The sequence below is a fragment of the Eschrichtius robustus genome, chromosome 12 (genome assembly GCF_028021215.1).
Source record: "Eschrichtius robustus isolate mEscRob2 chromosome 12, mEscRob2.pri, whole genome shotgun sequence".
In the NCBI taxonomy this organism is placed as follows: domain Eukaryota; kingdom Metazoa; phylum Chordata; class Mammalia; order Artiodactyla; family Eschrichtiidae; genus Eschrichtius; species Eschrichtius robustus.
The window spans coordinates 21,499,281-21,524,074 of NC_090835.1; the positions used below are offsets into that span (position 1 = coordinate 21,499,281).

The 24,794-nt window shown below is 35.8% G+C and overlaps 1 protein-coding gene across 1 annotated transcript in view; it reads left to right on the forward strand.

Moving 5' to 3' along the window:
* The first annotated feature begins 1,574 nt into the window (after nt 1-1,574).
* The window catches only part of TMF1 (TATA element modulatory factor 1), a 28,894-nt gene continuing 5,674 nt past the window's right edge, over nt 1,575-24,794 (forward strand). Inside the window, exons 1-11 of the mRNA XM_068559451.1 lie at nt 1,575-1,962; nt 4,428-5,632; nt 7,388-7,491; nt 8,143-8,269; nt 10,942-11,047; nt 15,231-15,373; nt 15,755-15,921; nt 16,217-16,373; nt 19,738-19,830; nt 20,544-20,700; nt 24,368-24,560. Coding sequence (XP_068415552.1) covers nt 1,821-1,962; nt 4,428-5,632; nt 7,388-7,491; nt 8,143-8,269; nt 10,942-11,047; nt 15,231-15,373; nt 15,755-15,921; nt 16,217-16,373; nt 19,738-19,830; nt 20,544-20,700; nt 24,368-24,560 — 2,594 coding nt within the window. The 5' untranslated portion in view covers nt 1,575-1,820. The remainder of the gene's footprint in view (nt 1,963-4,427; nt 5,633-7,387; nt 7,492-8,142; nt 8,270-10,941; nt 11,048-15,230; nt 15,374-15,754; nt 15,922-16,216; nt 16,374-19,737; nt 19,831-20,543; nt 20,701-24,367; nt 24,561-24,794) is intronic.

Here is a 24,794-nt window from a genome sequence, read left to right on the forward strand (position 1 = left end):
CTTTTTTCCCCCTCCTAAAAGACTAAGGCTTAAAACAAAATTAAGCATAAATACTGAAAATGAGTTTTAGTATCATAGTGTGGGAACATGTCGTACATGTTCTGTTTTTGACTTGGATGGCAGTTTTCTATTTAAAAGCTTTATGATTACATGTCACTGGGTTAAATTTTCATTTATTTTTATTTCTAGCTCTATATTGACGAATAATTTGTTTCATTATAAAAGCATATGGCATAAATGTATATGCTTTCCTTAAAAAGTTACAGATTCAGTTTACAGGTGCTACAATAATTCTCCAAGTAGCCTTGTGAGAAGGTGATAATATCTTCATCTGAGAGCTGAATAGTTTTAGAAAGTTTAGGTCATTTACCTCAAGCTGTACAATTAGAAGTCTTGGAACAGGGAGGGATTCCAAGCCTAACCTGACTTCCTCCTCAGGCTACTTAGCTAAGCTGTTTGAAATTACCTGAGTTACTTAGTACTACTGTGTAGATTACTAAATTGTAAAAGTTTCAATATGCAAATTTTTACAGAAGTTAGATAAAATCATCAGAAGATCATAACTTCTCAAGGGCAGAGTTTAAATCTGGCTAAAAATAATAAAAATAATTCCTTTATGGCATGATTCCTTGCAGTGGGGTAAAATACTTAAGTGTAGGGGAAAGAGGTGAGGTGAATACCCACATTAGGAAGAGTGTACTTAGAATAGTGGGGTCTGTGACATATTGGAGTGAAAATTATTAGTCAGAAGTGGCAACTGCTGCAGCTGACTGTTGCATGTTGGTGTACATATTTTTCAAAATCAGCTGGACGTCTGGATTTTTGTGTGAAATCTGGCTTTTAAATGTTGGTAGAATTTTAACATTATGGGGGCCAAACCAAACAGCTGCTGACTAGATTAGGAAGGCCACCAATTTGATTTGTTTGAAGAGCACATGCAAAAAAGTTGTATTTTAAATAATATGCACAGTACATATTAAGAGTAATAGTTTTAATGCTTCCCAGGTTTGTGTTGACTGAGGCCGAGAGTGGACCTGTATCTTACGGGGGAGATTGTGCCCTTGACCTGATTTCTCGTTACTTATTGTGGAAGACGGCTTTTTACTTGCTTGCATCAGGTGGGCTGGATCAGGTCCTTTTATACGATGCCCAGTAGTTTTAGACAGACCCAAACCCAGAGTTCCTTCTTAAGGCCAAGTTGACACAGAACTGATTAACAGAGGAGACGCTAAGTGAGAGAAACGCAAGACCCAAACTTCCCTCTTCAATTATTGCTGGCAAGGCTCTAGCTCTTAATACAAGAGCTATTTTCCAGGAAGGAACCCATTTCAGAACTCGCATATTCCTCCCGGAGGAATCAGCCCCTGCTGATATAGCCACAGAATTCCTCCCAGGGCTGACAATCGCCGCACTACGTCTGGAATCAGTTTCGACAGAAACCGTTCCGCGTCCCTCCATAACTACTGGCAATCCTGGGCCCCAGGAAGTGACGTCAACGCTCTTCTTCGGTTCTTCCGTCTATCGGCGGAACTTTGGGCTCCGGGGCTTGCCGGTTGTGTACGTGGAAGCAGCCAGCGCGTGCGCAGTCTGAGCCTTTCGTCTCAGCTGTGAGGAAGGCGCTGAGGGTAACGTCCCCGGCTCGGGGGAGACCTGCGGGGTCATGGTTCCCCGCTGACAGGGCCCGCCGAGTGGAGAAGGGGGCGAGGCTCTCCGTGGACCCTCCGCCGGGTCCGCGGCAGTCGACTTGTCCCTCGGCCTTCCCGTTCGGTGCTGCCGCCGCCGCCGCCGCCGCCGCCGCCGGCGGCGGCTGAGGCGGGGAGATGAGCTGGTTCAACGCCTCCCAGCTCTCCAGCTTCGCCAAGCAGGCCCTGTCTCAGGCCCAGAAGTCCATCGACAGGGTCCTGGACATCCAGGAAGAGGAGCCGAGCGCCTGGGCCGAGACCATTCCGTACGGAGAGCCGGGTAAGGGCTCGAGCGGCGGCGTCACTGCGCTCCCGCGGGCGTCTCTTCCGAGGCCGACAGGTGAAGCGGCGGGGGTGGGGGAGTGGGGGCTCCCGCCTCGCTGAGCGACGGACTTTCTGATCAAGTCCTCGTCCCCAGCCCGGCCCCAGACCCTGCTCTGGTCTCTCAGTTGGTCTTTGCTCTGGTCCCGAGGGAGAACCCAGCCCTGGGTCCCTCCGTGCCCGTGGCCCCGGGTGGGGGCTGACGGGGACCTGATTCGGTGGTCGTGGCCCCGCGCCCTCCCTCCACGTCGGCCGCATCACAGGCCCTCGAATCCGGGCCGGCTGCGCGCCCGGGACGTTGTCCGAGCCTAGTATCGGAATCAGTCCGCAGGGACGGGAAGAACAGTCGCGAACACTTAGCGGGCGCTGCGCGCCTCCTGGGCTCTGTATGGCCGTCTCTCCTGAAACAGCTCCTCGAGTTCTGGCGCTGCCCTCCGTGGTGCAGGGACGGCGCGGTCCCTTCCTCTGGGCCACTCCGCCCGCGGGAGGGTCGTGGGGGCGCGGCTCGCGACTTCGGGTCGCGTCGCGGTCTAGCCTCCGATAGCCTCGTCTCTCTTTCTCAGAGTCCCTGGGCTTCACTTTTCAGGGATCTTCAGCTGCTTTTAGCTCTAAGTCTAAGCAACAGTTTCTCCTTTTGGTGTGTGGAGTACAGATGGGCCCGACTTTGGGGTTGTCAACCTCTGGGAGGAAGAATAAGTTATTCCTGACGACTCCTTTCTGGTTTCTGTTCCTCATTTTACGTCTTTGAGATGTCAGGACCTACATTTGAGGTGCATCGTTTTAAGATATTTCGGCTCATGTGTTTATGTCACCATCCTGTTACTTTTTCCAAGATGTTATAGGATCTTGGTGGGAGGAACTCCACTTCCTTTTTTCAGGCTACCCCACGTTTTGAATGTCTTAACTTTAAAAGAGACAGAATGTAAGTTGTAAGTGTAAGGATACTCCTTTTATGAAATCCGGGGCTCGAATCCTGCTCTATAATTCCTTTTTTTTTTTTTTTTAAAATAAGTTATCCAGAATAGACTAAGGTTTTAGTGAAATGCCATAAATGTTGACTGATCACCTATGTTTTACGTCGCCGTCACTCAAAGATGACCAGTCTTCAGAATGGAGTGATTTAAGTGGATATCACATAACCCTGCGATTTATATAAAACTTTCTCCAGCAGGCAAATTTGACTTCTGTCATTCGTTGCCATGACAATAAATTAAACTAATCAGCAGATTTTATTTTGCTTGTTCCTTTGTGTCTTTAATTTTGTTTTTCTCCCTTTTTTCGCCGTTCTGATATACTGAACAAATGGATGTAAAACTGTATCCCCAAGCTAAAATTGCCTACTTATCTCCGAAGTCATATTAAAGGATAGAATTTAGTATTGGGCTTGTTAGCTTTTAGGTACTTGTGCTCTGCCCACCAGCTTTTAAGTGTTTAGGGTTTGTGATGATTCTGCTCAGCCACTTTTGAAGTTAGAAATGGAAGAAATTTTTTAAAAGAAATGCTTTAAATATTTTAGCAAATTTGCCATTTTTTGTTTATCATCGGGTTTTTCAGTAACATATTATTTGTATGACTGATAGAATTACCTTTTTTGCTCAGAAGATGGTTATTTTCTCCCTAGTGTTTAAAAAAAAATCCTAGCGTAAACTGCTGTCTTTGTCAAAAAGCAATAATTTTTAAAAAATGTGCATTTTTGAAATTCATATGACCTTCTATAATTGCTAACATAATTTGAAATTTAGCAAGAGAACAAAACTTTCTCAGAGTAGGTTTGGAGAGTGGGACTTGGAGAATGAGCTTGTCATTAAGTGGGTGAAAATGAATTTGCCCTTTAGAAGTTACTGTTCCCATCAGTTTACTTTGATCTTTGAAAAAGGACATTTGTCACCAGTATTTTGGGTTCAGTTTTTGAGTGTTGCCATCTGTCTAGCTGATAACTATGTTTTATCATTGATATTACAAGAATAAAATTAATATGGAACTAATTGTGTAGAAGGTAGATTCTATTTGCCATGACTACACATGACCTGTAAGTGAAGATACTGCCCGTTATTATGAGATGCAGCATATGTATCTTGGACTTAGCATTGGTTATTAACACATACCATTACTTTATTAATTTGTTGTAGGAGGGAATAACATACTTGCTTCTGGTAGGCCAGGTTCAGTCTAGTCTTTCAGCTTTGCTCCTAGTTCCTCTTGGCAGATGCACACCAGTTTTTCTTTTTAAGGCCCAAAGTTAAATGATGAACTAATTAATTACGTAGTAAGCAAGGACTTCAGCAGGTCCAAATTACGGGTTGTGTTCTCTGGGGTTTTAAAAAAACATATTTATATTGACTTATAGTAATGATTGTAATTTAAATCCTTTATATATAGGTATAATTTTTTCTTTTTTAATATATATATATTTTTTTGTCAAAGGAATAAGCCCCCCTGTCAGTGGAGGATGGGATGCTTCAACCTGGGGGTTAAAATCCAACACTGAACCTCAGAGTCAACCGGTAGTGTCTCCTAAAGCAATTACAAAGCCAGTTCGGAGAACTGTGGTAGATGAATCTGAAAATTTCTTCAGTGCCTTTCTCTCTCCCACCGATGTCCAGACCATTCAGAAGAGTCCAGTGGTATCAAAACCACCAGCTAAATCACAGCGACCAGAAGAAGAAGTGAAAAGCACCTTACAGGAGTCCTTGCACGCTGGACAGTCGAGAACAACTGAAGCCCCTGAGTCCAAAGTAGAAGACTCTCCTCCGTGTGTATCAGGGGAAACTCTGACAGCGAGTACTCTGTCTCCTAAAACTGAGGGCAAGCAGGAAGAAACTCTTAATAAAGAATCTGATACAAAGGTGTCAACAGTACATTTGAAAGTATCTGAAAGTGTAATTAATGTGAAAACAACTAGGGAAAATGTATCTAATGTGCCTACACAGCGTCTCACAGCGGAAACAAAGGACATGGCTTTGGAGCCTAAGGAGCAAAAACATGAAGACAGACAGAGCAATACACCTTCTCCTCCTGTTAGTACCTTCTCATCAGGTACTTCTACCACTAGTGATATTGAAGTTTTAGATCATGAAAGTGTAATAAGTGAGAGCTCAGCAAGTTCGAGACAAGAGACTACAGATTCAAAATCAAGTCTGCACTTGATGCAGACATCCTTTCAGCTTCTCTCGGCATCTGCTTGTCCTGAATATAATCGTTTAGATGATTTCCAAAAACTCACTGAGAGTTGCTGCTCATCTGATGCTTTTGAAAGAATAGACTCGTTTAGTGTACAGTCATTAGATAGCCGTAGTGTAAGCGAAATCAATTCAGATGATGAGTTGTCAGGCAAGGGATATGCTTTAGTACCTATTATAGTTAATTCTTCAACTCCAAAGGCTAAAACAGTTGAATCTGTTGAAGGAAAACCTGAAGAAGCAAATGAAACATTAATTATGCCCACTGAAGAAACAGAAATGGAAGAAAGTGGACGAAGTGCAACTCCTGTTAACTGTGAACAGCCTGATGTCTTGGTTTCTTCTACACCAGTAAATGAAGGGCATACTGTCCTAGACAAGGTGGCTGAGCAGCCCGAAGCTCCTGAAAGTCAGCCAGAAGCACTTTCTGAGAAGGAAGATGTATTCAAGGTAACTCTAGGAAGTGGAAGGGGATTTTTTGATATGCTTTTCAGAGATTAAGTCATTGGTTTATTTTTAATATTCAGTGATGCCTAATGGTTTGTACTGATTAAAAAAGACAAGCATTTTGCCTTTTAAGTGTGGTGTTAAGGATCTTAAACTTGAAGAATTATTGATGCTAAATTATTTGAAATTTCTCGAAGGCAAGTATGGTAGCATAAGTTGATAGTTCAGTATAACTAAGCATAAAAAAGTTTCCATCTTAGGCCTTTACTGTTGAGTCCTTATCACCTTAATAATCTCTTTTGCTAGACTCATTAATTTATTAGTTTGTAAGGGACTGTCTTCTTATGTAAACAGATACCTGCAACTCCTTTGCAGATAGAGGTGCTCAAACAAATCTAAATATTATATGATTTTTCTTATATCAAAAAAATTTTGCATGTTCACATTATTTGTAGCAAATCTTGAATGAAAAATTTGGTCTCAGATCATTGATGTTTTTCTGTTGTTATTAATTGCTTGTTTGTTTTTTATGTTGTTTTTGATATTTCCTATTGATAGCTATCTTAAATGAATAAGAAAGGGAAATGTCCAAGGATCAAAAGTGTTGTTTAGGAATGACAAATTGCTTTTACCTAATACGTAAAAAAGGAAAGTGGTGTAAATTCTTTAACATTAAGTCACAGTTTTCGTTTTTCCTATGATTTTTAGGTGTAGAATTGAGTTGGATCTGGCATCTTTAATAGACTCTTCTGAGATACAGGATATCTTGAAGAAATGTCCTCTAAGTGTCATGTATTGAATTATTTAAAGTAAAAAAAGTGCCAGACTCTGTTACCGAGGTTTAATATTATTCACAAACAAAATGCCATGCTCTAGCTGTAATAGCAGTTTGAATTCCTAGAAACCAACACTATTATTAATAAGATATTTTTGAACAATTGTTAGAAGGTAAGTGATTTCTAAGTTAATCTAGACCTAAATCAGGTAAGACTTTATTTATTTATTTTTTAGTACAAAAGGCACCGTTCCTCTCCTCATACACAAGTGTATCACTGCTTCAGCAGGACCTAAGGAATAAGATAGTCTAACCATTCCTTTTTGCTTAGCTTTATACTAATATATTCTGGAGATTTAAAAATTATATGCCTATCGATTTTCTAAAGTTAATTTCATTTTTTAAATGCAATGTATCATGCTAAAAATGTTGCATGTTACATGTTTGGGTTGAAGAATAATATAGAGAAACAAACACTTGTATATCCACTACCCAGATAAGATAGAGAACATTAGTAGAAGCTTTGAAGCCCCTCTTTGACCTTTTTGATTGCATCTCATCTCCCTTCCTTTTTTAGTGGTCATGTACACTCTTCCCACATTTTTGCTATTGCAAATGAATTGCTGTAAACGTTCTTGTACACTTATGAAAGAGTTTTCTCCTCTGAGGTACACCTAAAAGTAGAATTTTCTACATGAAGGGGTATGTAGATCTTCAACTAGATATTGCTTAACTGTTTTCCAAAGCGTTTTACCAAACTACCAACTAGGTGGTTGTAGTACTAATTTATACCCTCCTACCCACTGTGTGTGAGTTCTTGCTGTTCTGTGTCCGCTGTGTTCCCAGTTTTGTTTTTAATTCTTCTTATGAGATAATGCTGTTTTATTTATTACAGTGATTCGGTGGCCTTTACTTTTTCACCTGCGTGTAAAAATGGTCTTTTAAAGTTAAATGTTGGACTTTTGTGTATTCTTCTTATCCAGACAGTTGAATTTCTGAATGAGAAACTGGATAAAAGGGAAGCTCAGTTATTATCTCTTAGTAAAGAAAAAGCACTTCTAGAAGAAGCTTATGATAATCTGAAAGAGTAAGTACTTTACAAATGTGAGTAATTTTACACATTTTGTAGTGGTCCATACACTTGGTTATTACTTAAGAATGTTTTTTAAATTAAAATGTTTTATATTTTAACTTGTTTATAATTATTGAGAATTGAATGGTATTTCCATTCTACCCTTAGAGATTACTTTTCTCCTCAAATTGTCTTACTCTTTTACCACTGGCACTGAAGAGAGGTGTTTTGCAAAACAAAAACAAAAAAACCTCTTCCCCTTTGTTATTAATAATCTATTAGTATTAGAGATTTAAAAGGTATATTTAGAGAAAACTGAGATTATAGTTTAAAAAAATACTGAGTACTAGTTTGCTTTAAGGAGCTGATTAGTAAAATGTGACACAATAAGATTTAACAGTGAAAAGTTTTAGTTACCTTTTTGTAATTTTTACACATCATGTATTGGTGACATTTTCAATTTCCAATGGGTTTTCTTTGAAGTGTTTTAAAATAAATTAGGCAGGTAATTTTTCTCTTAAAAGTTAACAGGCCTAAAATTAATCTATTTTAGTAAAGTGTATGTTGAAGAGAATGTTAGTTTTTTGTTTTTGCAAACTGAACTCATCTGTTAACTTTAGAATATATAAACAAGTATTTTCAGTCTCAGTATTATTTTAAATTTAGTGAAATGATCAGAGTGAAAGAAGAGAGCAGCAGCATTTCTTCCTTGAAAGATGAGTTTACTCAAAGAATTGCAGAAGCAGAAAAGAAAGTTCAGCTAGCCTGCAAAGAGAGAGATGCTGCTAAAAAGGTAATGGAAGTTTAAAATAATATTAAATAAACTCTACAGAGACATATTTTTTTGAGGAATGCATTATTATTTTGGTACTGGAAAAAAGAAGTAAGATTAAAAGGATACCATGTAGTGTATTAACACTTAAATTTTAGATTTTTCGCACCTTTAGGATTATACTTTTGATACTTTAAAAAAAATCTAAGCCAGTATTTGTATAATTTATGTGTAAGTCCTTGCAAGATATATAGCAAGGATCTTTAGAATAATTCTTATAAATGATAAGTCCATCAAAATAAATAACACTTAAATCTTAATGGCACTCTATAAATTTTAAAAATTACCATTACTCTCATTTGTTATTTTTCCCTTCCACTTCAAACATATATATATATATATATATATATATATGTATATATATATATATATGTATATATATATACATATATATATACTCCTTCAAGTCAAAGTAATTTTAAAATAAAAATTCCTAATGATTAGTGACTTTGAATATTAGAATAAAATGTTGATTTATCTAATGTAGGATTCTCAGCCTCAGCACTACTGACATTTTGGGCTGGATAATTTTATATTGTATGGGACTGTCCTGTGCATTGTAGGGTATTTACCAGCATCCCAGGCCCCTACCTACAAGATGCCAGTATCACCCTTCTCTCCTCAACCCCAACCTAATCCCCCCTCAGTTGTGATAATTGAAAATGTTGCCAGACATTGCCAAATGTCCCCTTGGGAGCAAAATTGCTCCTGATTGGGAACTATTTGTTCTAATTCTTATGATTTGGAACAGTTGGCTGTTTCAGATATTGGTAACCAAATTAAGGTTAGTAATTATTGCTTGTATCCCAAGTATTATAACATTTCTCAGTATTTGCCCTTCTGAGGTTGTTTTCCCCCTTCTTGACGAATGTCAATGTTAATATTTATAATTTTTCTCTATATATTCTTACAGAAAAGAAATATGATATACTTCTATCTGCTTGGTTGCTTTAACTAGCAACTTTACTTAGTATCATTTTAGACACTAATAATAACCTGAAACTAACCAACTTAACTCTTCATGTTCTTGCTCTATTCCATCTGAATACAGTACAAAAAGTAGATTTTAAGTAATGTTTGTCTTCTGTAGTGCACTTTGAATTATAGATCTAAAATAGATCTAAACCATTAATTATAGCTGGAAAAAACTTGGGTCCTACGTTTTAACACATTTTATGTGTACTGCCATGTATGAACCCCCTGCTTAGGATCCATAGGAAATTCAAAGGTGAATTTAATTACCTTAAGTGAAGAGTTTGCTTTTCTACTGTTGGAAGACAAATAATGTCAACAAATATATAGTAGTAGGCAGTTGAATAAGCACTTTGAAATGGTATCATGGAGGGTGAATTCTGATCAGAGGAATTGAGGAAGATTTCATGGAAGACGTGACAATCTTTTTTTAATTTTATTTTATTTATTTATTTATTTATTTATTTTAATTTTTTTTGGCTGTGTTGGGTCTTTGTTGCTGCCCACGGGCTTTCTCTAGTTGCGGCGAGCGGGGTCTACTCTTTGTTGCAGTGCGCGGGCTTCTCATTGCGGTGGCTTCTCTTGTTGCAGAGCATGGCCTCCAGGCGCGGGCTTCAGTAGTTGTGGCATGCAGGCTCAGTAGTTGTGGCTCGCGGGCTCTAGAGCACAGTCTCAGTAGTTGTGGTGCATGGGCTTAGTTGCTCCACGGCATGTGGGATCCTCCCGGACCAGGGCTCGAACCCGTGCCCCCTGCATTGGCAGGTGGATTCTTAACCACTGTGCCACCAGGGAAGTCCCAGAGATGATATTCTTACTGGACCTTGATGGATGAAATTTTGACAGTTGGAAATGGACATCAATGTTGTGGATAGTTCAGAGCATGGGCTTTAAAGATTCACAGACCTGGGTTTAAGTTATAACTCTACCACTTTATAGCTCTCTGACCTTCAAAGTTTACTCAGGCTTTCTCAGTCTTATTTTCTTATTTGTGTAGTTGAATAGTACAAGTGCCTCCCTCCCAGGATTGTTGTAAGGATTAAATGATAACGGATACAAAGCATGGTTTAAATACCTAATAAATGTTAGTTTATTTTAGCTATTTTTAGTTTCAGAGCATCATAAAAACCAAGTTTAAAATCATAGGACACTTTTCATATCACCATACTTCTCCACTGTAGTTTTAGAAGATAAAATATCTTAACATGTTTCTGCTGAATCTCTGCTTTATTAAAGTAGATCGAACCTTATGAAATTATGTTTTTTCTCTCACTTCACAACATGTTTGTAAGTGCAGTGAGTTTCAGCTGAGGAAAAGAAATACAGTGAAAAATGGAGATATACTAGTTGAATGTTTCAAAAATAATGCTTAACCTGTAGAAAATATGTGTAGAGATACTCAAAAAGAGTATTGTAAGTTAACTTCTTCTCATTTACATTTCCATTTTAAAACCTGTTTATGTCTGAATTCAGGTCTTCTATGTCATTTTCAAAGTTGTTCACTTACTCTTAATTAACCAAGGTAATATAAACTCAGGTTAACAGTACAAAACTTATGGATTCTTATTGAGAATGTGATTATTTGGATATGGAAAAAAATTGAAAAATATGCCCAGAATGAAAGTAATGCTTTATGATACTCATATTCTTTCTTTTTTAATTAGGAAATCAAAAATATAAAAGAAGAACTTGCTACTAGATTAAATAGTAGTGAAACGGCAGACCTTTTGAAAGAGAAAGATGAGCAGATCCGAGGGTTAATGGAAGAAGGTACGTAAAATACTTAGTTGGTTATGAAAAATATTTTGAGAACAGGAAGATACCACGTGACTAGCTGCTGCTTCCTAATGAAAAAATATTGGAAGCAAGAAAGGTTTGGACTTAAACCTCAGAAATGGTAGGCAACAATTCATGGAAGAATGGGGAGCAAGATGTAGAGAGGTAGAGGTATAATGTATATAGCTTTTTGTTTCTAGGGATGTAAAAAAATAACTCCTTGAGAAATAGAATTTTGTGCTTCCCTAAGAAAGCTTCTAACAGGTTTTAGAGCCCTCATTTAAACCAAGATATTTGAAAGTTATAATTCTGGAGTTTATATAGTATCTGAATCTCTAGTTTGGGTACTATGTGCTGTCATTTTATTGTTCTGGCATTTGGTAGTGAATTTTTTCTTACATTCATGTTTTAATTTTTTAGTTATTAAGTACTTTCTGTATGAAAAGATTCATAATTAACAGGGTTATGAAAATTAAAGATTCTTCATGAGATAAAACATTACAGTTGGACATTGAATTAATTTCTTTCTGTAATGTCATAGGAAAGAAGGTAGTTTTGGAAAGGATGGGTAAATAAATTTTTCTTTTTCTTAAAGTTTTTTAGTTATAAGAATAATGCTTGCTACTTGCAGAAAATTTTGAAGTTATAGGAAGTATATGAAGAAAGAGAAAAAATAGATCATAATTCAATTTTGTAAGGAAATATTAATTTCTTCTAGTTCCTTTTTAATGCATTTTATTACATTTTTAAACATAATTAAGATCATATATCTAATTTGCAGTGTTCTTTCTTTTACATTTCTCTATGCCGTTAAATGTTTTAATACCATTATTAATGGCTGTGTTAAAGTCCATTATATGGATATATTATAATTTGTTTTACTCTTCCTAAGGTTATACATTTATTTCTAAAATGTTAACATTACAAATAGTAGTGGGATGAACATTTCCGTACTTAAATCATTGCACTTAAGTGAATTTCCAAAGTAAGTGTTTGAGGACAATTGGAAATAATCACTTCATTTGAAAAAATTAGTTCTACCCAATTTTTCTTTTTCATTTATTCAGCTAATATTTAACAGTTAATATGTCAGATACTGTGTTTGATATAGTAATAAATATAACACATTCCCTGTCCTTTAGGAACTTATAGTTTAATGAGAGGGAAATATAGGTACACAGATAATTATAAAGCAATCTTAGCACTAAAGCACATGAAAACACATAATTGTATCTCAAGACATTTTGCAGTTGGATACTGTCTTGTGTTACAACATTGGAGACTGAGGGGACAGCTAAGTACATGGGTTCATAATTTTTAAAAATTATTAAGAATATTAATATCAAATTTCACTTTGTTGGAATTTACTAATTTAATCAGAGAGTGAGCTGATGTTTTCTTTTGCTTAATGAACTTCTTTATAGAGAAAATAGAATGGTTTCATCTATGGGTATATTCACATACTGCTTCTGTATACCCTAAAAGTATTTTTTAAGTCAGAGCTGAAGAGCTGAAAGTCTCAAAGCTGAGAGTGCGTTACAGTGAGTAACTGATTGCTTCATTACCTAGAGTCATCAACTGTTAACATCTAGCCACACCTCCTCCATATCTTTCTGCCCACGCATATACTACCCTTTTGCCAAACCACTTGAAAGTAGGTGACAGATATCATATCATTCCACTCCTAAATTCTTTTTTTATCCAGCTTTGTTGAGGTATAATTGAGAAATAAAAGTTGTATGTATTTAAGGTGTACAGTGTGATTTTTTATATATGTATATATTATGAAATGATTACCACAATCAAGCTAATTAATATAGCAGTCACTTCACACACTTTGTGTCTGTGATGAGAACACTTTTAAGATCCACTCTTCTTAGCAAGTTATAGGTGTACCATACAGTATTATTAACTTTAGCCATCATGCTGTACATTAGATCTGTAGAACATACTCATCTTACATAATTGAAACTTTGTACCCCTTGACCAACATCTCCCCATTTCCGCCACCCACTAGCCCTTGGTAACCACCATTCTGTTCTCTGCTTCTACAAATTCAACGTTTTTATATTCCACATATAAATGAGATCATGCCATATTTGTGTCTGGTTTATTTCATCCTCTAGGTTCATCCATGTTCTCACAAATGGCAAGATTTTTTTTTAAAGCTAAATAATATTTTATTTATATCTATATCTATATTTATATCTTACCTATATGTCTATATGTATGTATATATATCTGTCTGTATCACATTTTCTTTATCCATTTATCCATTGACGGAAACTTAGATTGTTTCCATACCTGGGCTATTGTAAATAAGGCTGCAGTGAACAGGGGTGCAGATATCTCTTTGAGATACTGATTTCATTACTTTTGGATATATATATTCAGAAGTGGGATCGGTGGATCATATGATGGTTCTATTTTTAATTTTTTGAGGAGTCTTCATACTGTTATCCATAGTGGCTGTACCAATTTACATTGCCACCACTAGTACACAAGGGTTCTCTTCACATCCTCTCCCGTATTTATCTTTTGTCTTTTTGATAATGGCTGTCCCAACAGGTGTGAGGTGACATCTCATTTTAGTGTTGATTTGCATTTCCCTGATGGTTAGTGATGTTGAGCACCTTTTTGTATACCTGTTGCCCATTTGTATACCTTTTTTGAGAAATGCCTATTCATGTCTTTAGCCCATTTTCAAAATTGGCTTAATTTTTTTGTTATCAAGTTCTGTGATTTCTTACATATTTTGGATATGAATCCCTTATTAGTGTATAGTTTGCACATATTTTCTTCCATTCTTCATACTGTCTCTTCACTTTGTTGTTTCCTTTGCTGTGCAGTAGTTTTTTAGTTTGATGCAATCTCATATGTCTGTTTTTGCTTTTGTAGCCTATGCTTTTGGGATCATATCCAAAAAATAATTCCCAAGACTTATGTCAGAAAACTTTTCCCTTATGTTTTCTTCTAATACTTTTACCGTTTCAGATCTTACATTTAAGTCTTTAATCTATTTTGAGTTGATTTTTGTATATGATGTGTGATGGGGTACCATTTCATTTTTCTGAGTATGCATATCCCAGTACCGTTTATTGATGAGACTGTCCTTTCCTCATTGTGTGTTCTTGGCATCCTTGTTGAAGATCACTTGTCTGTAAATACGTGGATTATTTCTGGGCTCTCCATTTTGTTCCACTGGCCTGTATATTTGTTTTTATGCCAGTACCATAGTGTTGATTACTATAGCTTAGTAATATGTTTTGAAATAAGGAAATGTGATACCTCCAGCTTTGTTCTTGCTCAGGTTTACTTCAGCTATTTGAGGTCTTTTGCAGTTCCATATGACTTTTAGGGTTGTTGTTTCTATTTTTGTGAAAAATGCTGTTGGAATTTTGATAGGAATTGCATTGACTCTGTAGTCTACTCCTCAATTCTTCAGTCTGCATCTCTCAAGGACAAGTACATTTTTTCTTGACAAGCACAACATCATAATCACACCTAAGAAAATTAATTCGGAAGTGTATTCCAGCACGTATTGCATCATTTACCTCAATTGTCTCTAAAAATAACTCTCATACCTGGTTATTTGTTCTGCCCCAAGATCCAATCAAAGTTTGTTCATTGCATTTGGCCATTATGTTCTTTTAGTCTTCCAGCAATCTAGGATATCTTTTTCATGATATCAAAGATTTTGTAGAGTCCAGTTGTCCCATTGAATGCCCCATGTTCAGGAATTTGTCACTTTCTTCATGATTAGATTCAGATCAGATTTCTAGTAAGAAATATAATAGGTGATATTGTGCACCTACCACTCCATCACATCAGTGGACACATGTCAGGCTGTAGCACAATTAGTGATGTCAAAACTGAATGTTTGGTTAAGATGGTGACCAGGTTTCTCTATTGTAAGAGCACATTTTTTCCCTTTGTAATTTATAATATGTGGGAGTGATTCTTTAAGACTGTAAATATCCTGTTCCCACACCATCCTTCTACCTAGTAATTTTAGCATTCATGGCTTATGCTGTCCAAATCAGTTTAACATTGACTGTTACAGCATTGTGATTTTTCAAATATTCTGTCATTTTATGTCACTGGTTAGTTAAAACATTCTGTTCACATTCTTAGAGAATCATCATTATTTGAATTTATACTTTTTTGCCATTGCCAGGAGAAAAACTTTCAAAACAGCAGCTGCATAATTCTAACATCATTAAGAAATTAAGAGCTAAAGACAGAGAAAATGAAAATATTATTGCAAAGCTGAACAAAAAAGTTAAAGAGTTAGAAGAAGAGTTACAACATTTAAAACAGGTGAATATTAACCTTTCTCTGCATATATATATTGTTATTACTTCCAATATGAACATATGGCCATGGTTTATAAAACATTTGGGATGATTTATTGAGGTATATCATTTGGGAAGAATTTTTCAAGCAATTTTATAGTGAATGTTGGGACTTCCTTGGCAATCCAGTGGTTAAGCTGCCATGCTTCCACTGCAGGGGGCGCCGGTTTGGTCCCCAGTCAGGGAACTAAGATATCACATACCCTGTGGCGTGACCAAAAAAAAAAAAAAAAAAAGAAGTAAATGTTAAGATTCTTCTTCGTTATTATAATACTTGAGATTCGTGGAATACAATTATTTCCTGTGGTGTTTTTTATTGAAAAATACCTTTGTTTTTATAATATAGGTCCTTGATGGCAAAGAAGAGGTTGAGAAACAACATAGAGAAAATATTAAGAAACTAAATTCTGTGGTAGAACGCCAAGAGAAGGATCTTGGCCGACTTCAAGTAGACATGAATGAGCTTGAAGAAAAGAACCGAAGTATTCAGACTGCTCTTGATAGTGCATACAAGTAAGAAAATGAACAAATGTGCAACTCGTTTAAAATCAGTTATCAGAGCAGGATGTTGAAGAAACACTTTTTCTATCATCTGATCACTAGTAACATTTATAAACTTACCTATATATGAACTTGTGAGTGGTTAAAGCAAGTTCAACAGAGTCCTCACTGTAGTCACTGTTTATTATGTGGTGAACTCTTCCTCATTCTGTAGATCTCATGGAAATCTACATGGAAACTTCATTAATTTGGTCATGTAATTAACTATATTATTTTAACTTAAAAATTATCTATTTAATTTTTTAAGAGAACTTACTGATCTCCACAAAGCCAATGCTGCAAAGGATAGCGAAGCCCAGGAAGCTGCTCTAAGTCGTGAAACGAGAGCTAAAGAAGAACTTTCTGCAGCACTGGAGAAGGCCCAAGAAGAAGCCCGTCAGCAGCAAGAAACATTAGTGATTCAAGTAAGCATTAGATGAAAAATTAGTCTTTAAAATCTTTGTTTGTCCTTCTTCAAAATAAAGAATCTGTTAATTTGAATCAAACCTTATGTAGTGGCACATGTGTTAACATTTTCTTTATAATCCTGTTGGGCTTATAAATCCTGTTGGGCTCATTTTCTAAGAATACTGGATTGTGCCAAGCTTAATCAATTGTGTGTTTTTTAAACTGTTGTTAAAGTGATGCTTACATTATACCAGTATTGCTTATTTTTGGGGGGGGAATTTCAGACTTATTTGAGAACACTATGAAATCTAGGGATGTTCTTACCAGGGAAATGCATGAATGCAGATAAATGCTAAACATTGCATATAATTTCAGGAGAATCTGTTTAACTCCTGAGTTCATTCATAGCGTCTGTGGGAGTCCATGGACCTCAAATGAAGGAAGAAAACCAACATTTGTCAGGCTTTGTCTTATAAAATCATCATTTGATAGATATTTGGGTTATTTACACTTTTAAATTTTATTTATTTTTACTGAGGTGTAGACTGATGTACAATATTATATACATTTCAGGTGTACAATGTAATAATTCACAATTTTTAAAGGTTATACTCCATTTTTAGTTATTATCAAATATTGGCTATATTCCCTGTGTTGTACAATATATCCTTGTAGCTTATTTATTTTATACATAGTAGTTTGTACCTCTTAGTCCCCTACTTCTAATTTTCTCCTCCCCACTTCTCTCTTCCCTCTGATAACCACTAGTTTGTTCTCTAAATCTGAGTGTTTCTTTTTTGTTATATTTACTAGTTTGTTATATTTTTTAGATTCCACATATAAATGATATTATACAGTATTTGTTGTTCTCTGACTTATGTTACTAATCATCCATGTTGTTGCACATGGCAAAATTTGAGTCTTTTTTTTATGGCTGAGTAATATTCCACTATATATATATACCATATACTTTGTATGTATACACACACACCATATATATATATATGTATGTATGTATATATCTCCATTCATCTGTTGATGGACACTTAGGTTGCTTCCATATCTTGGCTATTGTAAATAATGCTGCTATGAACATTGGGGTGCCTGTATCTTTTCAAATTAGAGTTTTCATTTCCTTTGGATATATACCCAGAAGTCTTTACACATTTTGGTTATTATGAATAATGCTGCTATAAACATTAATTTACAAATTTTTGTGTGAACACATATTTTAAATTCTCTTAGATACATACCCTCGGGTCGTATGGTAATCCTATGTTTAACTTTTTCAGGAACTCAAACTTTTCCACAGCTGCTGAACCATTTTATGTTCCCACCAACCATATATGAGGGTTTCAGTTTCTCTACATTCTTGCCAGTATTTGTCATTGTCTTTTTTTTTTTTTTTTTTTTCCATTATAGCCCTTTTAGGGGTGTAAAATGGTATCTGACTGTGGTATTGATTTACATTCCCTTAATGATTAATGATGTTGAGCATCTTTTTATGTGCTTATTGACCATTTATGTATCTCCTTTGGAGAAATTTATTCAAATGTTTAAATTCTTTGCCCATTTTTTTATTATCTTTTTATTGTTCATTTGTAAGAGTTCTTTAAAATTCTGCCTACTAGACCCTTATCAAATGTAGGATTTGAAAATATTTTCTCCCATTCTGTAGGTTGTCTTTCACTTTCTTCATAGTGTCCTTTGATACACAAAAGTTCAATAAATTTTGTTGAAGTCCAGCTTACCTATTTTTTCTTTTGTTGCTTGTGCTTTGGGCATCACATTTAAGAGACTGTTGCCTAATTCAACATCATGCAGGTTTTCACCTGTTTCTTTCTACAGTTTTTATAATCTTAGTTCTCACATTTAGGTCTTTTACATGTGAATATCAAATTGTTCCAGCACTACTTGTGGAAAAGACTATTCTTCCCTCATTGACCTCAATGCACTTTTGATTTAATTTCACAGGGATATGTAAAACATTTACATGATTCCAAAGTGTGAAAGCTGTATAACAAAATATATTAAGATAACATTTGCTTCCAACTTAGCCCCTCCCTATTCCCTTTCTTTGCCTGTAAATAACCATTTTATTAGTGTTTCTATTTGTAAATGCAAGAAAACATACATATCTACATTTACTTATATACCCCCCACATATATATACACACCTACACTTACACACACATTTGTTAGTATCTCTCTCATCCTTCCTACATAAAATATAGTTTACTATTCATACTGTTTTACAGCTTGCTTTACTTACCTAATAAAACATCCTGGTGATCATTCCATGGTAGAGCATAGAGCTTTTTAAAAAATTCCTTTTTATAGTTTTATAGTATATCATTGTGTGAATATACCATTCAGTCAGTTCCTATTAATGGATATTTGGGTTGTTTCCGATATTTTGCTGTTGTAAATTACACCATGGTCCATACACCCCCTGTGCTTCTGCCACTCCCTCACTGGGATAGATAAAATATTAATATTTTAAATTAAAAATACTCAAACGTAATAACGAAAAATTGGGGGAATGGGAGATAGAGAGTATGTGGGGTTACCATTCAAAAAATCATCACCTTTTACAAGTCCTGCCAGTTTTGTGTATTAACTTCTTGTCCTTATCTCCATGTACGTATTTTTTATAATTGATATATATATATATTATTTTATAGTTTTTTCATTTAAGATTAAGTTGTACATTTCTGCATGTTTTTTATGTTCATTTTAATTTTTATTGGGTATATTCATGTTGTATACACATTTGCAAAAATAAATTACTGCTAATAGATATTAACAATATTTCTTGTTTTGTTTGTTTTTGTTAGTCTAGCTAACAGTGTAGAGAACATCTTTGTATGTTTACAGATCTGCTTCCATAGAGTAAATTCTCAGGACTAGGACGATCAGATGAAAGAATGTAAGAAGTTTGACGATTATGTTGCCATAACGCTTTCCAAAAAGGCTGTAGCAGTTTACAACCTGTGCAGCTGTGTATGAATATAGCAGCTAGTTTTTATAGCTCATATAGCTCCTATCACATTCTGCCTTACATTGCAAACGTTTATGGATGCATTGTCTTTCCTCCTATATTGTATGGCAGTGGCTGGGCCTTGTACATATTTATATGCTTTGTGTGTGTGTGTGTGTGTGTGCCTTATTGAGCTTTCCTAAGTACATATTGAATACATATGGTTCGGGGATTGCCTGAAGAATGGGATGTGTGGTAATCATACGTAAAAGCTCATTGGATAGTAAAGAGTATTATACATGAACAGTAAGCCAACACAATACAAAGTTTGTAGTTAGCAGGAAGTTATAGATAATATTGTTATGTTGGTTGTGATAGTGTTGTTGGTTCTCCTAATACAGGTGGGGGACCTTAGGCTGGCACTGCAACGTGCAGAGCAAGCAGCTGCCAGAAAAGAGGATTATTTACGTCATGAGATCAGTGAACTCCAGCAGGTACTGTCAGAGTTTCCCTAAACACAAATCTGAGATGCGTTTTTCAAGAAATAAAAAATGACTCAGTGGGGTGATGTTCTTAGAGTTGAGGAGATTACTCCCATACTTATCATTTGCTGTATTTTTGTGGCTTATGTGGATAAAATCAGAGTGGGCACCTTAAAAATGTAAAAGAAAAGCCCTAATTTTGTTTTCTAGAAAATAATTTTATCATGATAGATATGTAGTATATTCAGTATTGTTTTTTCATTTGTAATGGCCGATTTATTAATTATTATCAGTCTCTGATTACTGTGGGGCAGATAAGCAATGCCTAGTTTTTATGCTACTACTCTGTTAATTTCAGTCAATGAACATGTACAGGAAAAGGGGAAGAAAATGCCCCTCAGATTGATCTTTCTGATTTTATAAATACTTAGAAATATTTGGATGAGGAGGCAACTACTGGGAGGTTTGGATGATACTCTTTATTATCTTAAGGTATTCAAAGGCTGTCTTTATCTTAGAAATGCTCTGTAAAGAAGCATTTATTTACTCTGTTGTGCAACTTAACTGTAACTTAAGGATTGAATAGTTAGAAAATATTTTAATAAAAAATCATTTTATCTTGGAGAAATACTTTTTCCCAGAAATCTCTCATAAAGTTTCTTTGCTAGCATTTTTAGTGTTTTTATTGCTGTCAGTAGTAATGACTTAAGAATGTCATGATTCAGAGACTCCAGGAAGCAGAGAATCGAAACCAAGAACTGAGTCAAAGTGTTTCATCAACAACAAGACCATTGCTTCGACAGATAGAAAATTTGCAAGCAACTCTAGGGTCCCAGACGTCATCATGGGAGACGTTAGAGAAGAATCTTTCTGATAGACTTGGTAACCGCTTTAGTTCTTAAGCTCAATGTAGAAGCCCTTCTGTCTCGTTTTAGAGTTAGGGTAATGGTATGAAATTGAAATTCACTTGATCTCATGGTTTCATTTTGTGTCTAACTTGTAGATTTTTACCTCCTCTCCTCTTTTACATTTATTTTCTAATACCTTAATTGACTCTTTCAAAACATTCCTTACACGATGTGTCTGGTACTGTCTAAAATACTTCCATGTCATTCTTACATTTATTTTTACAAACTATTGTGCTCAACTGTTTTCTTGTCCATTGCGAAGTCTGACCTCGTTCTAGCTTGTCTACAGTAGTGTAGGAAGTAGAGATCGGATATGATTCTAGTCAGTGGTAGAATTCGAAGAGCAGAGATAGGTCTAAGTTAGATTAAGGTCAAATTCTAGTAGACAGATGCTGTGGAGTCTTAAGATTCCATATTTTGCTTCTTTACAGAAATGCTCTAGGTTGCCCTTCTGTGCTGTTAATAAAAAGAAAATTATTCTTCTACGATACTTACTCAAGCACAGAATATGTACATATTAGATATCCCAGAAGCTAGCGAATGGAGAAAAATTCCTGTGTCCATTCTATGCCTAAAATTAACTGTAACTTGAGAGACATCGTGGTGTAGTGATAAAAGCAGACGTGAATGGGTGTCAGGAGACTTGGACTCAGGGTTTTTATGTTATGTTTTGAATCACCCAGTCAGACAGTCTGGAGCAAGACACTTACCTTCTCTGGACTACACCCTGAAAATCATGAGGGGTGAACTAGATCAGTGGCTTTCAAACAGTATTCAGTAGATCCCTTGTATGTCTTAGGGCTGGCTGTCATGGTGAGAGGGAAGCTTGATAAGTAAGCTGCTGGGCTCCTTCCAGGCTGCTTTAATGAAAGTAGTGCCTCCTTTATCTTTTTTTTTTTTTTTTTTTTTGCCCCTTGTAGCTCCATGTAAGATTTTGTCTGGAAATAGACTTATCCGCTCAAAAAGAAGGATCACTGAACAGATGAACCTTCATATATTGTTTAATTTCTAGGTATTAATTTTAGGTCTATCATTTATCTTGGACCACTTTTTGAGACCCATTTGTTGTGAAATATGAGATATCTGAAAATGACACCTTCTGAAACAAATATTTAGCAATAAAATGAAAGCAAGAAGCCATTATTTTTGTAGCTTTTAAACTGGAGCCTACACAGCCTCAGGGATATGTGGTATTGTGCTGGAATGTAGGCAAAGCCACAGGACAGACGTACTGTATAATGCTATAAACAAGAGCATAGATACAGTATAGAACACAATTTATAATGTAAAATAGAGATATTATTAGGTCTACTTTGGTGGCGAAAAAATATGAAAATTCTTGCCTTTGTTAAATCTCAGAATGTTATCCACTAGTCCTTTTATTTTAATTGTAATTGTCAATTGAGCCAACTGTAGATTCATATGCAGTTATAAGAAATGATATAGAATGGTCCCTTGCATGCTTTCCCCAATATCCATATGTTAACACTTTGCAAAATTATAGTAGAATATCACAATCAAGGTACTGACTTTGAAACAACCTTCTGATTTTATTGTGATTTCCCCAGTTTTACTGGTACTCATTTGTGTGTATGTATGTATATGTGTCTTTGTGCGTATTAAGTTTCATACAAGTTTACCACTTGTGTAGGTTCATGTATCCATCACTACAGTCAAGATATTGAATAGTTCTAACACCACAAAGATCCCTCATTTTGCCCTTTAAAATCATACTTAGCGCCCTCATGGCCCTCCCTCCCTGTCTCAAATCCCTGGCAACCACTAATCCTCCACTTCTAAAATTTTGGAATTTCAAAATGTCATGTAAATGCGGAACTTCCCTGGCAGTCCAGTGGTTAAGACTCCGTGCTTCCATTGCAGGGGACACGGGTTTGATCCCTGGTTGGGGAGCTAAGATCCCACATGCCGCATGGCACTGTCAAAAAAAAAAAAATTTTTTTTTATGTAAATAGAATTGTATATAACATGTGACATTTTGGGGATTGGCTTTTTTTGCTCAGTGTAATTTCCTGGAGATTCATACAAGTTCTTGTGTGTATCAATGATTTAGTCTTTATTGCTGACTGTTTTTCTTTTTTAAAAAAAAATATTTATTTATTTATTTTGGCTGCACTGGGTCTTAGTTGTGGCATGAGGGCTTCTTAGTTGCAGCACGTGGACTTCATAGTTGTGGCATGTGGACGCTTAGTTGCGGCATGCATGCGGGATCTAGTTCCCTGACCAGGGATCGAACCTGTGCCCCCTGCATTGGGAGCACGGAGTCTTACCTACTGGACCACCAGAGAAGTCCCTGCTGAGTGTTTTTCCATGTATGTAGCACATCTTGTTTAAACGTACCTGACGAAGAATGTCTGGGCTGGATCTAGACTTTGTATGGATAAAGCTGCTGTGAACATTCATGTACAGGTTTTAGTGTGAACTTAATTTTTCATTTCTCTGGATAAATGCCCAAGTGTGCATTTGCTGGGTTGTATGGGTAGGTGCATGTTTAGTTTTTTAAGAAAATGCCAAATTGTTTTCCAAAGTGGCTGTATCTATGAGAATAATCCAGTTTCTCTGCATCCTTGCCATCATTTTCTTTCAGTGTTGTCCCTATTTTTTCTTTTAGTCATTCAGACAGGTGTGTAGTGACGCCTTATTATGATTTTAATTTGCATGTTCCTCATGAAAGATGGTGAATGTCAGTTTATGTGCTTATTTTCCATTTGTACATCCTCTTCGGTGAAATGTTTATGTCTTTTGCCCATTTTCTAATTGGATTGTTTGTATTTTCACTGGTGAGTTTTGAGACTTCTTTATGTATTCTAGATGCTAGTCTTAGATAACATGGTTTGCATTTATTTCTTCCAAGTCTGTAGCTTGTGTTTTCATCTTTTTCACATAGAACAAAAGTTTAAAATTTTGAAGAAGTCCGGTTTATCAGTTTTTCTCGTTACAGCTCACGCTCTTTGTGTCAAGCATAAGTACTCTTTGCCTATCCCTAGATCCTGAAGATTTCTTCTGTTTTTTTCGAAAAGTTTTATAATTTTTTTTTTTTTTTTTCAGTTAAAGTATAGTTGACTTAAAATATTATATTAGTTTCAGGTGTACAACAGTAATTTGACATTTTTATAGATTATACTTCATATAAAGTTATGATAAAATATTGACTATATTCCCTGTGCTGTACATTACATCCTTGTAACTTACCTATTTTATACCTGGTAGTTTGTACCTGTTAATCCCCTTCACCCGTTTTACCCCTCCCCTCATTATATTTTGTTTTACACTTAAGTGTGTGATCCATTTGAGTTAATTTTCATATACTGTGTGAAGGTTAGTTTGAGGTTCTTTTTTTCTTCCTTTGACTATCCAATTGACCCAGCACTGTTTGTTGATTCACTACTCTGTTGATACGTGACTCCACTTTCAAATTAAAATATTTTGGTGAAAAAAATGATAAAGCACATATAAATTAAGATTTTTTTTGTCTCTGTAGGCAGACCTGCCTTAGTCAATGAGTACTTACAGTTTTAAGTGTGGCTATTTGCATCATTAAAAGTTTGAAGTCAGAATCTACTTGGTATCTTGGCCTCTTGAATATATGTAAATGTGATTTTTCTTTTTTACCCTACAATCAGGTGAATCCCAGACCTTGTTGGCAGCAGCAGTTGAGAGAGAACGTGCGGCCACAGAAGAACTTCTTGCCAACAAAATTCAAATGTCTTCCATGGAGTCACTGAATTCTCTCTTAAGACAAGAAAACAGTAGATTTCAGGCCCAGCTAGAATCAGAGAAAAATAGGCTAAGAAAACTAGAGGATGAAAATAATAGGTGAGCATGTTTCTTGAGTGTTATTTTTGGTAGTTTCATGACATTTTAAAGCACTTTAAAAACATATGTTGTTGGTTTTTAGCTTAATTGCACTGAGAACTGAAAATACATATTTCTGGTGTTTAAAGTCAGAGTCATTAGTAATAGGATATTATACCAAGATAGGACCAGGATTCATTGAACCTTGCATAGGCTCTTGAAATTGGGTGGCATGTTCTGAATGTATTTGCATTT